This window comes from Hordeum vulgare, chromosome 2H (genome assembly GCF_904849725.1).
Source record: "Hordeum vulgare subsp. vulgare chromosome 2H, MorexV3_pseudomolecules_assembly, whole genome shotgun sequence".
Lineage (NCBI taxonomy): Eukaryota > Viridiplantae > Streptophyta > Magnoliopsida > Poales > Poaceae > Hordeum > Hordeum vulgare.
In genome coordinates, this window is record NC_058519.1 from 633,686,493 (window position 1) to 633,702,008 (window position 15,516).

Sequence of the window (15,516 nt, forward strand, 5' to 3'; positions counted from 1 at the left end):
TGTGATGGCACAAGCAGGTTCAGAGACCTTAGGTGGGCGAGTAAGTTACAGAGGAGGCGGTCGCCGATGGACGGAAGGAAGAGATCGAAGTGGTGCCTGCCTTCACCGGAGGCAGAGAAGAGGGAGGAGGACATGCTCTAGTAACCGTGATGATAAAGGAGTAGGAGCACGAGGAAGATGAAGATAACATGGCGAAATGGAGGGCGTCGCGGTGCAATATCAGTGGGGAGAGTAGGGAGGAAGAGGTTGATCGAGTTGGTCGAATTACGGCACGCGACGAACGGCTCTGGCGGCTCTCAGTGATGATTTAAGAACGTTTAGCAGTCACTGCAGTTCAAGTTTTAAAGAAACGTTAGCAATAATGATTTCCACGATATATTCATGTTTATTCGGTAGCTCATGGTTATGAAGGAACTAGTGCTACTAACCCAGGATTCCTAGACTAGAACTAGATGGCAATCACAGGATGGCCAAATGTATGTACACACAATAGTGCGGACACATCCTCCGGCTGAGCTCGCGCACTTGCTCACTCCCAGATGCCGACCTCCATGAAGCCGTCCTCGGTTGCGCAGCCCCTGAACATGCCGGTGCAGTTGAACCCGTATGCCACCTCGCCGGTGCCTGACACGGCGATGAGCCCGGCGAACCCCTCGTCGAGCCGCTCCTTGACGCAGAAGTCCACGGCCTCCTGCAGCGGGAGGCCCTTGTACTCCATGACGGCCGCCACGTCCCGTGCCAGCGTAGAGCGGATGATGGCCTCTCCCTCGCCCGTGCACGACACGGCGCAGTGCCCGCACGCGTAGGTGCCGGCGCCGATGAGCGGGGAGTCGCCGATGCGGCCCGTCATCTTGTTCATGAGCCCGCCCGTGGAGGTGGCCGCCGCCGTGAAGCCGTTACAGTCCACCACCGCGCACCCCACCGTCTCCGGCGCGTAGATGCTGATGGGCAGCCCGTTCATCACCATGCCGTTGTTATTGTGGTTGTCGGCCGCCGCCGCCGCCTGCGCGCTGCAGGTGTCGGCCCCGACCAGCGGGATGCGGTAGTCGAAGAGGATGCTGTTGGCCTCCTTGGCGAGCTTGAGCATGCCGATGTTCTCCTCCGTGATGAAGTAGCTGTTGTCCACCACCTCCAGTCCCTGCAAACAAATCAAGTTTGAAACCAGATCAGATCAACACATTCCAAGAATAAAATTTCGTCGGACGGAGAGCAAGTTGGCTGATCCCGGTGCGGCGGATGGCATGGACGGGCACGAGATCCGGCCAGGATACCAGGCCATGGCTGGCAACCACAAGGCACGAGTGGTGCACAGCACAGGGGAGGCGATGGTTATCGCCTCAGAAACAGTACGAGTTACAGTAACCATCCTAGGTTCATGGAACTGACAAGAAACCACTAGCTGTTTGCCGCTACTGCTGGCTTCTGTTTAGTTTGATTCACAAACTGTTCATCTCGACTAATTTAATGAGAAACAGTGCCTGCCACAGAAAGAAAATCGTGCACATGCATCGAACCATTTCCTTTCCTGCAAGCGACGAGATGGATTCCTTTGTGCGGCTGCTGGCTAGCTGCACGATCTTGACTTGAAAACTTTAAGGCTTTGTAGAATTTTAATAGCTGAGGACAAGTTTAAGTTGGTGTGACATGGAAACATCGCAAGGAGGCTGGGCAGACCACAAATCCTGGTGGCTTGGTAGGTGCGAGGCGGCTGTTGTCACCACGAGACCCATGTTTTTTTGTACACTTTTCACCTGTTTCCCTAACATTTTGCCTCACTCTAAATGAAAAGCTGAGTACTAGTCCTAAATGAAAAGCCCTCTTCATTTGAAAATGCTTGTAGAAGAAAACACTCATTTTTCGGACAAGTATTTCCGACCAAGGGAATTGTTCTTTTGCGAGTACTTCCACAAACTTTTAGCGCGCACTAACAAGAAATTACCTACTAACAGGCGGCTGTGGTGCTTGTTAAACAAAGACACGCACATGCATGGCTACCAATAGCAAACGGTAGACAGGTTACGTTGGTGTTGCTTTCAGCTGGATGTGAAATCAACTCGTACACTTGGTCCACACATTTTTCCAGAGACCGGGGGAGGAAAGGGATACACGCACGTGCAGGCGCATCAAAAGTGTTACTGTTTTTTCTTTCCATTTTGTTACGAAACCAGGGACGGAGAGGGTAAAACCATGGGGTAATTTTACCTCAAAAAAACAACTACGGTGGAGTAATTTTGTTAGGACAAATCACTGCCGTGCTAGCCTAGTTTCGTTGCCTTGTTGTGCTATAAACACGTTAGAGCACGAAAAAAACTAGATAAGCATGCATCTAGATGGATTGTTTACCCAAACGAAGCATGCATACACGATACGGAACAAACTATACACACTCCAAAAGAAAAATCTTGGAGAAATGGAGTTGCAGGATTGAAGGAAGATGCATCTCCGTATCTGCATGCAGCTGTGTTGCTGCTGTGTGCACTACGTACCGAAAAGGTTCGGCTGGACGTGGACGGGACAGATGGTGTGCACCCCACACACGTCGTATACAACGTGTCGAGCACACCACAATTTCCAAGGCCGGTTTCCGCGACAAATTCATTTCTTTTACGGTCCGCCATGCCAGGCGCACGTGATTGTTTTTAATTAAAATGTTATGTATGTACTGTGCAGTAATTTCCGTTAATTAGATGTCCATGTGTGTTGTTGCATGGAACATAATGGACTGGAGTTAACCCAATTGATTCGGGATCAAATGAGATTATTACCTGCTGGCGCGCGAAATCCTCGGCGCCGTGGAAGGCGAGGTAGGAGTGCGGGGACTTGTCCATGACGCGGCGGGCGAGGGAGACGGGGTTGCGGACGGTGGAGACGCCGGAGACGGCGCCGCAGCGGCGGCCGCGGCCGTCCATGATGCTGGCCTCCATCTCGACGGTGCCGGCGCGGGTCAGCGCGGATCCCCGGCCCGAGTTGAAGCAGGGGTCCGTCTCCAGCTCCCGCACCACGGCCTCCACCACGTCCAGCGCGGTGGCGCCGGCGCGCAGCAGGTCGACGCCCACCTGCAGGCACCGGGCCAGCACCCGCTTGGCCTCCTCCTGGCGGTGCTCCGGCAGGTTCGGGTCCACGCCCGCGCCGCCGTGGATGGCAATGGCCCAGCGCGCCATGTGCGTGCGTGTATGTGACGGTGGTGGTGTGCTGTGCTAGGTGGCGGAAGGCGCTTCGATGGGTCTCGACCTCTCGGTGTCGCTGTGGCTACGTGATGCTCTGCTCTGCTCTTCTTCTTGGTGTTGGTGTTGCTCTGCTTGCTTGGTTGTGTGTGTTGGAGAGGAAGGCTGGGAGGGCGGGGTATTTATAGGGGACGGACGGACGGGAGGGTGGGCGGTGGCTCCTCCAACTCCGGGCGCGAGGCGCGGTGGCGGGGTGGTTTGGGTGCTGTGAGTTTTGGGAATCTCGGGTCCGGGAGGGAGGTAGCGGCCGTCACGCGGATTCCATTCTTCTCTCCGGGCGGGAAGGGTATCCGTGTACTGCCTCGCGGGATTTTACAACCCGACCCAACCCGCCCGCGCCGTCTGTATACATGTTGTTCCAGGTGACCAGGTCGCTTCCTGTACATACAGCTATGCCCCGCTCAGCAACAGTAAGGGCAGGTCAATTAGAGCTTAATTAACTATTTGAATTTTCATTTCTTTTAAGGGGAACATCGTTCACCATAGGATCGTAAGCTCATTAACCGTCCGATCTTCTTTTAGCGAGTTTGTGTTGTGTTTGACGCTTTGCAACAACGGTCGCGCTACAGAAACAACGACCGTGTTACACAAACAACGGCCGCGTTGTAAAAGCAACAGCTACGTTGCAGGAATAATTCCTGAAACAACAATCGTGTTACACAAACAACGTTCATGTTGCGGACAAAACTACTTTGCCTTATTATGAGAATATTTTTAACAAAAATCTTGTTGCAGTTTTTCTTGCAACAAATCGTTTGTTACGATCGACTTCCTCCGTCCCAAAATAACTGTCTTAATCTTAATATAATTTTGTATTAGAGCTAGTATAAAGTTGAGACAGTTATTTTGAGACGGAGGGGGTACGATTTAAAACATCTGCCCAGTTGAAAGATCCGACAACAATGGAGGAGATCGACGCGAGCAAAAAGATCGACCGGCTGGACAAGAGTATTTCCCTTCTTTTTATCCCCCCGTCTTATTGGGGGATTTATTAGACCATCTTCAGTCATGATTTATAAATTCGGACCCACAAATGCACGCGGACGCGTCCGGTCAGTGACCGGACGTGTTCCCTATTTATGCGTTCGTACAATCATATTTTTTAACTTTACTTCTTATATGTCCGGTTATTTGTACGTGATTGATGAAGAAAAAGAGAAAGAAAACAGAATGAATAAAGAAAGAGTAATGTGGTTCAAGATGAGGTCGCGTTCTATATGACAGACTCATCGGGCGCGTGTGGGCACATCGCCGTGTCCTCATATTTGAGATGGATATGAGGGTTTGCAGACAGTTCGAACATATAGAAACAATACAAGGGACCTGGTTGAGTCATTTTTTTTTCTTCTGTTCGATCATTGATCAAACGCATCGGTATACTTATGAAGATCATTTAAAAAGTCTGGCTGTAGATGCTCATACTCTGTGTGTAGAGGCTTGTTGTCTAGGACGAGCATCTGCGTCAAAATGGAAGGCCCGCTCGTGTCTGTTTTTCTTATTTGTAGGCTCGTGTCGTTTTGCAACCATATTATATGTATCTCCGGGGACAAAACAAGCAAGATGTACTACTTCACGGTAAAAGAAAATACAATCGGGTGAATAGAAAGATTCGGTTCCGCCTATGCAGTTCTATGTCATTGCAATGAATTTACTCAACCTCAGTTGTCTAGAGTAGTGACTGTAAAATAGTTGAAAAAGTTAACGGCGTTCTTCTCTGGTTAATAGACAGTACCTTCTTCATAGACTAATATAAAAATATTCAGATCATTATTTTAGTAATCTGAACGTTTTCTTGCATTAGTTTACACAAAGGAGTACTGGTATTTTCCAACTCAAAGATTTATGTATTTGTATATGTTTTCGATGCAAAATGAGCAACATAAAGTACTCCAATTGTGTCTCAGGGCCTGTTTGGTTTTAATAAGTCAGGTGACTTAAAACCAGTGACTTATAAGTCACGCCTGTTTGGTTGTCATCTGACTTATAAGTCACCTGACCACACCTTCCCATTCTGTTTTATATTATAAAAGCCGAAAAGATGGTGGGACCCACGCAAAAGTAGGTGACTTATAAGTTTTTAAGTTGGGGTAGAACAACTTATGACTTATAAGTTGGGGTGATTTATAAGTTGGGTTTGTTTGGCAAAATAAGTCACTTTTACACTTTTCAACTTATAAGTTGGTGACTTATTTGGAACCAAACAAGCCATCAGAAAACCAACATCTAATAAGTAGAACAAACGAAACTGACCTGCCAATTGCTAGGACAACTTTATCTGATCGATCCAGTTCGTTATGTTGTGTTTGTCTATATTTGGGAGTACAAAAATTAGAATCCCATAAACGAGCGGCATCGCGACCAAGATAGGTTCCGAGTGTCGGCGATGCTAGAGTCATATTTGTGTGTGGTTGGCGGAGATCCATCGGCATCGAGCTCAACTCCTGGCTGACATCCGATGGACCCAACACATGTGGTGGATTCGCAAAACTCAAACATGTGGTTTGCACCGAGCACGATCAGCGTCGTCGGTCGTGGTTCGAAGGTGCCCCCCCCCCCCATTCATGTGTGATGTCGCTCTACCTCCACTGACGATGGTGCAAGAGGACTAGGAGGCCTACATTGCGGCCCTCGAGGAGGCAACATGGAAGAGCTATCAATGAGAACGAGCTCAATGTGCTCGCATGGCGACCTGGCCTTTCGCAAGCGCTGGATGAAACGGTGGCTAGAGTGCGCGCAAGCCAAATGCATCCCCACCGCCCATGCCGTGCTCTAGCCCGAGTGTAAGGAGAAGAAACCATGGTCGCTTGTGGCAGTCGTGGTCGTGGACGAGTGCGATGCTGTTATAAGTGTCATTGAGGGTTTGAGGGAAACAAGAGATATCATCTTGTTAGGTGGGATCGTATTTGTAGGTCCAAGAAAAAAGGGGGCCTGGGGGTGAAAGACTTACATAAGCAGAATGTGAGCTTGTTAGTCAAATGGTGGTGGAAGTTAGAGACACAACAAGGGTTGTGGCAAGATGTGATTAAGGCTAAGTACTTTAGGAGAGTTGATGTGACAGCTATCTCCAGCAAGTTTTCTGATTCTCCTATTTGGAAGGCTATTATGAAAGTTAAGCCGCATTATATGGCTGGTAGAGAGGTGACTTTGAGATCTGGTAATGTAACTAGATTGTGGCATGATTCAGTAAATGATACTCCCCCTTTAAAGAGTGTGTATTCGGATCTGTTTTCTATTTGTAATAATCAGGATATTACTGTGAGGGATTACAAAACATGGGAGGGAGGTGATCTATTTAGGAGACAACTGACACCTATTCTGGCGGGCCAATTGGCAGAGCTGAATGCGGTGGTAGATCAGTGGGTCTTAAGTGATGATCCGGACCAGATTAGATGGAAGTTTGGGAAAAGGTTTTCTATTAAATCTATATATGAGCATTTGGAGAAAAATATTGCTGGTTGTGATTTCCACTCGATCTGGAGTGCAAAATTACCTCTTAAAATTCAAATTTTCCTGTGGCAGTTATTTCAGCATGCTATTCTCACAAGCGATGTGATGAATATGAGGAAATGGAAAGGTAACCCTAGATGTTCTTTTTGCTCAGAAAGGGAGACTTCACAACATTTGTGTTTCTCTTGTCCTGTGGCTAGAGTGGTTTGGAGAACAGTAGGGTGTATGCTGGGGACCAGTAATGGCCCTGATAATTTGTGGCAATTTTATGCTTGGTGTTTTACTTACATGTCGAATGATGCCAGATTTTATACTTTTGGTTTAGCTGCTGTTTGCTGGGCACTATGAAACTGCCGCAATAGCGCGACGTTTGAGAGGAAAAAGTTGGGGTCTCCTTTTGATGTGGTCTATTCTACTTGTGGATTCCTGACGTATTGGGCAGGACTCCTTACAGGGGATGATAAGCTGGCGATGGAGAGGGGCACAAAGATGCTGAAGATGAACGCGTCAAATATGCTGAGGATATGCGCGGCCCCAGAAGATGGCTGCTGATGATTGGTGTTGTTGGCGATAAGTACTTCTGGTTGATGATCTCCCATATGAGGAATTATCTCAGGCGTAGACCTGTGTAATGGGTTTTTTTGCAAACTTGGTTCTTCAAACTTGGTAGTGGCTTTTATGCGTGTTATGGGTGTTCTTGGGTTTTTGCCCTACGATAGACTGCTCGATGACGAGTGTCTATGTGTAGGTTTCCCAGGAATGCTCTGAACTCGCAACCCTTTTTCTGGTTTCCTTTTTTGGATGTTTAAGACTTGTATTTCCGTTATGTGAGTAATGGAAAAGGGGTTGCTCGGTTCAAAAAAATATGTGTCATGCACGTCCCGTTATGTTGGACGAGATCACGACACAGCAGGATCCGGCTCATATGGAAGTATTATCATAGTTTACAAATCCAAAATTTTATATGCCAAGGTCTATTTTTCTTTAGAAATTGCTTAAAAAATAAAAGTATTATCATACAAGTGTTACATGGGTGGAGAGCGTGCAACAGCCAAGCGATTATGTGCCAAGGGTGTTCCCCTCTTTTCGAAGAAAAAAACCAAGCAATTATATTCTGATAACCAAGTGCCACGGTCTTATTGGACTAGTACCTTGAAGAAGAAAGTTGTCATCTCCAGAAGTACGCCATATCCAAGAGTCAAATCTACATTATATTTCACATGTCTCACACCGGCACCGCCCGGAACAACTAGCAGAAAAAAAAATGAAACACCAACACTACCACGAACAATTCCATCTAGATGGAGATGCTCGAGGATCCCCGCCACCTCCAACAACGCTCCGCCGGAGAAGATTATACTATGTGCCAGTGCCACCATGGTTGAAAGAACCAAAACAATCAACTGTTGAAACATAGCTTAAAAGTCCCAAAACAAGAAAATTTACATCTTCATTGGTAGATCGGGGCCTCCCCGCATCAGTCGGGAACGACAATAAGCGTTGACAGTATTCCAGCAGACGTTCTGAGGATGTCGATGCTGGTCTTCATCGACCCGACGAAACAGAAGGAAGACGGCGACAACATGTAGATCTACCGCTGCCACCGATGACTATTTAATGGTTCTTACTTATTTTTTTTGTTTTGATCAATGTAAGACTATACTTTTTGCTAGTTGTTTAATTACTTTTCATTTCATAATTTACCCGTTGATGAAATGCATTCATCGATTCTGGTTGCCCCTACTGGCCGACTAACAAAATCGAATTTCGATGTCCGTTTGAGTTGATGCGTTGGAATTGGTCTCGGTGACGCGTGCACCAGCCAACCCCAGCGCCTTCATTTCGCTGCTGCTGGCGCAGAAGATCCCGGTTCGCCGATTCCTCTGTGGAATCCAGACAGACAAAGCAGACAGCGCAAGCTGCGGAGGAATCCGCGACGGAGAGGCGCACTCGGGTCACGCGAGGATGGTGATGGAATCTCTCCGCCGGAGCTCTCGTTGTGAAGGAATTAAATTTTCACCTAATCCGGAGAGGGTGCCGTGAAGATTCTGCTGCAGAAATCGCTGTCACTTTTGGTTTCAGCAGTCAGGATTATAATTTTCTTATCGACGATCCCGCAAATTAACTTCGATCGAGCGATCCATCATTTCCCGGGCGAAATTGCTGTGTATGAAATGCTGAAATCTGTAAGATCGCAAGCCCTCAAATGAAGGGCGGATATGCGTGCACCCGCAGCAGGATTTTTTCTCACAAGATTCACGTGTCGAGTCAGTTTCAGTTGCCATTTCTGAATTACCTGGTCTACTTTGCTACCCGCGCCTTTCTTGTCGTGACGACCAAAGGAGGGTTAGGCATTCCATGTGCGAAACATCGTTGTTTCTGGGGCCACTATAAGACACAGGGCATGGAGTGCCGACCGAGTGCATTTCACCGTCGGCGCTCAACACCTGGGCGTCCGGTTTACCACTCGTCACCCGAAGCCGAGATAATTTCAGACCAGAGGAATCTGTGACGCACTTGCATCACTTTCGACCCAACCAAGGAGATGACACGGTCACAAACCACAAACATCACTCCCCAGCTCCGTGGAGCAATCAGATGAGATGATGCACGCACCTGCCGACTGCCACGCAAAGTTAACCCGTTCCTTGGCTTAAACAAAAGGTAACCTAACGTCCCAGCGCAACCCAACCAGTGATGAGGCCTCCCATAGTTTTAGACCACGATCGACGGAATCCAAGCTTCTAGTGCTTGCTGATCGTCCATGTAAATTTCTACGTTTTAATCCTTCTTTGCAGATAGAATATTGTTGTAGTCAAGGCTGGTCAGGGAGACGAAATTGCATGCGCACAACTTCAGAGAAACAAAGGATGCGAAAGGGGGATGCAGGATGATTCATGCCGATTTTCTTTCTTCCCACGGCCACGGTTGATATCATATGCCTGAGGCATATTAGCGGGTGAATCTTTTAGAATCAATCGTACTAGCTGCAAGTCAAGTGTGCTTTGAGTATTCCCTTTTATTCGTAGGACGTGCAGTCTCTCTCAAACATGCAAAGAGTATCTTACAGGATTAACGCCTCGAGATCCATTTGAAACAGGGGATCAAATGCGTGCTAAAATAGTCACACGTTATCAATGTTAGGCGCATGCATGACGGGTTAGCTTTCCTAGCCGTTGCTTTCAAAGGCTTCCAAAAGATAGGTTTTCGAGCAGTTTTTTATTATTAACTGATAAATTCTCATTTTTCATGAAAAGGCCTGCTGGTTCCTTAAAAAAGCTTCGAACAGAAGCCCCACCAACATGGGAGGTGCCTTAATTGCTAATTCCTATTGAAATGTTAGAGCAACTTTAACGGAGCGATCCAAACCATCCATTCGCGTTCGTTTGAATCGGCACGGACAAAAGTAAAGGCCTAACACACCAATCTAAACCTAAAACGTGTATGCACGGACCCATTTTCGGTCCAAAATTGCGCGTGAGATGTGTCAACGAACACGTGAAACGGACGCGGCGCGTTTCTTCTCATGTCCGCGCTCGTCCACACGTGGCGCCCGATCAAAGCCGACGTCGTCTTTAATAACGACGACCGCCCACCACGGACACACGCATCAGCGATTCACGAACGTCCTTTCTTAATCCGAGAGTGCCAGGGGGGCTAACCCTCTTCCAGAAGTCACTCCCGTCCCCATCTAGCCACCTCTGCTCCCCCGCTAGTGGCAAACCCTAGTCACCACCATCATGGGGTTCTTCTTCGCGAAATATAAGGGCAAGTCCCCCGTTGTTCCTGTCCGCGCGTCGGTGTCTTCCCGTCCTCCTCGCCAGCGGGTCAGCTTGCCACTGCACGAGACGAGGTGGCACTAGGAGCACCGTGTCCGCCTCCCCTATCTCGATATGACGCTGCCGCACGACTGACATTTGGACCCGGACATGATCCCAGTGCCAACAGTGTCGCGGTTGGCGCAGGCGTATGCGGAGAAGGTGAGGCGCCAGCAGGAGCATCTGACGCCAGAGCAGCGATGCAGCCCCGTCTATGTTGCGGACTCCCCCGACTGGTAGGCCTGGTTCACGTGGGAGCACGAGGAGGAGCGCCTGATGGCTGGACCACCTCCACCCCTCATCATGCGCGAAGAGGACCAGGAGGTGGAGGTAGCGTACCCGCACGAATTGGCAGCCGTCCTCCATGCGAGCGAGGAGGAGGCGCGCCTGGTGGCTGGACCGCCTCCACCCCTCATCATGCGCGAAGAGGACCAGGAGGTGGAGGCAGCGTACCAGTACGAATTGGCGGCCGTCCTCCATGCGAGCGAGGAGGAGGCGCGCCTGGTGGCTGGACCGCCTCCACCCCTCATCATGCGCGAAGAGGACCAGGAGGTGGAGGCAGCGTAGCAGTACGAATTGGCGGCCGTCCTCCATGCGAGCGAGGAGGAGGCGCGCCTGGTGGCTGGACCGCCTCCACCCCTCATCATGCGCGAAGAGGACCAGGAGGTGAAGGCAGCGTACCAGTACGAATTGGCGGCCGTCCTCCATGCGAGCGAGGAGGAGGCGCGCCTGGTGGCTGGACCGCCTCCACCCCTCATCATGCGCGAAGAGGACCAGGAGGTGAAGGCAGCGTACCAGTACGAATTGGCGGCCGTCCTCCATGCGAGCGAGGAGGAGGCGCGTCTGAAGGAGGAGGCCTACGAGAAGCAGGCAGAGGCCATTGCGCTCTCAGCTGCCGGCAACGTAGTCGTGCCCCCGCTGGCCTCGCCATCCCCACTGGCCCTGCTGTCACCCGCCTCAAGCCAAAGATGTACGCTTGGGACGGGATGATGCACGAGTGTGTCAGCGCGCCACCCCTTCTGGTAGGGTGCGATGTCGGTGCAGGAGGTGGCCTATCTGGAGCATTGATGGTAGCAGCGGGGGTCAGAGGAGGGCGCAGAGGCCCGGCGGATCGCGCTGGAGCGCGAGACCAAAGCTGAGGAGGAGGAGCGACGCGATGTCGAGCGAACGTCGGTGCAACCACCGTCGGACGACGTCGCCTCCGTCGCTTGAGAGACGGCGTTCCCCTGGCTGGCCCGACAACGACGCTCGTCGACCTCACCGGTCATGACGAGGAGGAGGTCTAGGGCAGTGCGCCTCTTCGTTTTTAGTTTATTGAATTTTATGTTTTAAATGTAATATGGATTATCGTGGGTCTTTCAGTCCGGCTTAAATGTTTAATTAATGATTTATTATATTTTAAAATATTTTTTGCACCATCTAAAAATAAATCGTTGGAACCGTTGATTGTCCTGGACGCAAGTGTCTATCCAATTATAAAAACGGACACGGATGTTCACGGTTCAAAATGGATAAAATACGGACAAAAGCATTCCCGTTTGGATCGGCGGGTTGCTCCTAAATGCTCATGCGGTCGACACATGATCGTGGAACAAGCCATGCGTCGAGGCATCAACGTAGCAGGCAGTACAAAAGTCTAAAAGTTTTGTGTCGTTTCCCGCAGATATGGATTCTTTCATACAGTGGGACGCTAAGGTTCCGTATGGCCTATGCGTTGTGCGCCGTGAAAGGCACCGTGCTCCTAGTCAAGACGACACAAGACGTGACTGGGCTGTGGGTTTCCTAGGTGTAGGTACTACGCTGCATGGCTCGCTCTCAGCCGCTCGTCTGGCCGTGTCCTCTCCTGAAAACCACACGATGTTTGTTGCCCTGATTATGGATGAGCCGTAACAACTCTCCGGCGAACCAGGCCTCGCCGGTAGCAAAGATAACCATGCATGCCCGGCAGTGGAGAACAGCAGGGAGACCTCGACGCTGCTGAGGCTGAGCTATCTCGGTAGGTCGGCCGGGACCGTCTGCTTATCCTGCCAGAATCCCCGTGTGTGGCATGCGTTTGTACGGCGAGCGTGAATGGCAAGGTGCCCGTATCTCCGTCTCCATCTCCATGGCCACACGCAGGATGTGTCCAACAAAGGCGTCCTTCTCCCGGGCCCTCGGAGATCCGAATCTTGGAGCATTTTTCCATGGCGGCCGGGACCTGACGGAATCGTGGTGTCGTACGTTGAGCTGGTGGGTACTGCATGCCACAAGCTGGCGGGGCGTGTTTTTTCGCCGGGACAGGAGTTCGTGGAGCCTGACATGTGGGTCTGCATCAACGGCGCCGCCGTGCGGACGGACCGCCACGCGCAGGCAGGGCACGACCCCTAGCGGCGCCCAACGGAGAGGCCAGTTCGAGGCGGCACTCAGGCGGCTGTTGACAACCTCCAGGAGCCGGCGATCGGAACCAAAATTTGATCTGCTCCGGCTAAGGAAAAAAAATGCAGTTGCACACCTCGAGTCAGTAATAAGTACTGTACATTTATCTACTACTCCCTCCGTTCCTAAATATAAGTCTTTTCTAGAGGTTTTACTAACGGACTACACACGGATGTATATAGACATATACATTCATTCATTTTACTTGTATGTGGACCCTAGTGAAATCATTTAAAAGACTTATACTCCCTCCGTTCCTAAATATAAGTCTTTTAAGAGGTTTCACTAAAGCGACTACATACGGATGTATATAGACATACTATAGAGTATAGATTCATTCATTTTACTCCGTATGTAGTCCTTTAATGAAATATCTAAAAATACTTATATTTACAAACGGAGGGAGTATATAGGTCTATAGCAACGAGCTTAAATCTCCGTAGTACTTGAAAAAGGAAGAAAATGCATCGAGCTTGGAGGTAAACACCGGGTGGCTCCATTCTTGTTCAGTCGGATGGTTTGAGTAGCTTATTTTGCTTTCGTAAACTGTTGTCAGAAAGACTAATGTGTAATGTAGGCGCCGAAAATTAAGCTAAGTGGACCAATTAAGCTAAGTGTCCGTGCAGCACGAAATGGCGTTCGGGACCATGATTCTCCGGAGGAAAATGACACGGCAAACCGCCGCCTAGCCCGGGCCGCCCAACTAGCATCACAGAGAGTATTGTACTGTTCAATCTGATGTGAAATTTAAATCATGAAAATATCGCATCTGGTTCGGCTCAAGCATGGCATGTGCATGGCCTATGGCGAGGGAGGAATATCCAGTTTTGTGTAAGCCAAAAGGCGTAGTTTTGTACTCCCTCCGTTCGTGAATATAATTTTTTTAAACGATTTTACTAGAAGGCTACATACGGAACAAAATGATTGAATATATGCTTTAAAGTATGTCTATATACATCCGTATATAGTCTAATAATAAACCTTTAAAAAGACTTATATTTAGAAACGGAGGGAGTACTTAGGAAGGTGCATGCATGGAGTGGTGCACTGAACAACACTAGCTCTTATGCAGGCTCGTTCCATGCTTGCTTTTGCCGGCGCTACTGGTACTATTAGTTTTGTTTGATTACTTTTAACATAAATACGGAAGAGGGCACTACTACTGGTAGTTTGATTTAACAAATCTGGAAGACGGCACTACTGTGGCTGCAGGAACCAAAGTTTGTTTACGAGTTCCATGCCGCCACTAGATGTGCGAGGAAAACGTAAACAATACAGTGGCTGCCTGTACGTATAACCCTAATATTTTGCAGAACGCCCAAACGAACTGGTCACTGACCATGGTAAGGTAACAAACGTACGAGATCGGTCGACCAGTTGAACAAACAACTTGGCCGGGACCTTGCAACCGGAGCACGCGCTGCGCTGTGCTGTGCTGTGCTAACTCGAGAGGATGTACAGTTGATGTGAGTGGTGATGCTGTTGGGTTTCCAGTTCGGTCGGTCGTGTCGTGTCATTCTCCGTCTGCCGTGACAACGCTGCGGCGACGATCCTACGGCAAGCTAGGCAGTGCTGCACTGCTGCACCTCGGGATTCACTGAACGAGCTGGAGCGCTGGCAAACAAGGAGCTAGTGCAGTAGTGCTGGACGCTTTTCTTCTTTAATCGATTGAACGTGCATGCACGGCACATGACGCGCAGCTGGAGGCAAACCAACGGCTGTCCGTCGCCCGGCTTCGTGGTCGGCCGCCGGCACGATCGATCGATCGGCGGTCGGCCGGGTCCGGCCAGATTTGCGCGAGATTCCCCTGCCTTTCCGCGTCGGGCGTCAGAAGAGTTGCTGCAGTTGGTGGTGGTGGACCTGCGGGGGGCAAAATTCACTGTTTTGAAATTTTTATGAACGTTGGCGGATACTCTAGCTTAGCTAGTGGTTAGAGTTAGTTTCTAGCTCATGACTAACTCTAAACTAACTCTAGCCAAATAGGTGTTTGGATGGAAGGGTTAGATTGACAATAGATGCACTTTATGGAAAGAGAAAAATGATTTTTTAATGTGCCCCATGAGAACTAGATCCAATTAGCATTTCTTGGCTGGTGAGAGAGAGAGAGAAATTTTTTTTAATGAACCCCATGAGAACTAGCTCCAATTAGCACCTCTTGGGTGGAATAGTTTTTTTGGATGGGTTAAATGCAACTAGCTCCAATCTAACCCTTATGGCCCTGTTTGGATACTCTAACTTAGCTAAAGGTTGGAGTTAGTTTCTAGCTCATGACTAACCTTAAACTAACTCTAGCCAGATAGGTGTTTGGATGATAGGGTTAGATTGACAATAGTTGTACTTGATGGAGAGAGGAAAGTGATTTTTAGTGGGTCATTACCTGGTGGATACAGAAAGAAAAGTGATTTTTTAGTGGGTCCCATGAAAACTAGCTCCAATTAGCACCTTTTGGGTGAGCTAGTTTTTTTGGGTGGGTTAGATGCAACTAGCTCCAATCTAACCCTCATGTTTGAATACTTTAGTGCTATTTGAGCCCCAACTAGCTCAAACTAACTCTAGTCTATGGATCCAAACAGGGCCTATGTTCGGATACTTTAAGGCTAGTTGAACCCAAA

The 15,516-nt window shown here is 49.2% G+C and overlaps 1 protein-coding gene across 1 annotated transcript; it reads right to left on the reverse strand.

The window, feature by feature from the left end:
- Positions 1–352: 352 nt before the first annotated feature.
- On the reverse strand, positions 353–3,452 carry LOC123428129 (probable isoaspartyl peptidase/L-asparaginase 2). The gene is made up of 2 exons (XM_045112294.1): positions 2,766–3,452; positions 353–1,138 (listed from the first exon to the last, which is right to left on the reverse strand). Exons 1-2 carry the CDS (start codon positions 3,159–3,161, stop codon positions 530–532), a joined length of 1,005 nt encoding a protein of 334 aa, XP_044968229.1. The 5' UTR covers positions 3,162–3,452; the 3' UTR covers positions 353–529.
- Between the last annotated feature and the right edge of the window lie 12,064 nt (positions 3,453–15,516).

Bases quoted from the DNA above. Each gene is read 5' to 3' on its own strand.
- LOC123428129 (XM_045112294.1), bottom strand. From the start codon at position 3,161: ATGGCGCGCTGGGCCATTGCCATCCACGGCGGCGCGGGCGTGGACCCG. The intron at 1,139-2,765 runs GTAATAATCTCA...ATTTGTTTGCAG, and splicing joins AGGATTTCGCGCGCCAGCAG to GGACTGGAGGTGGTGGACAA.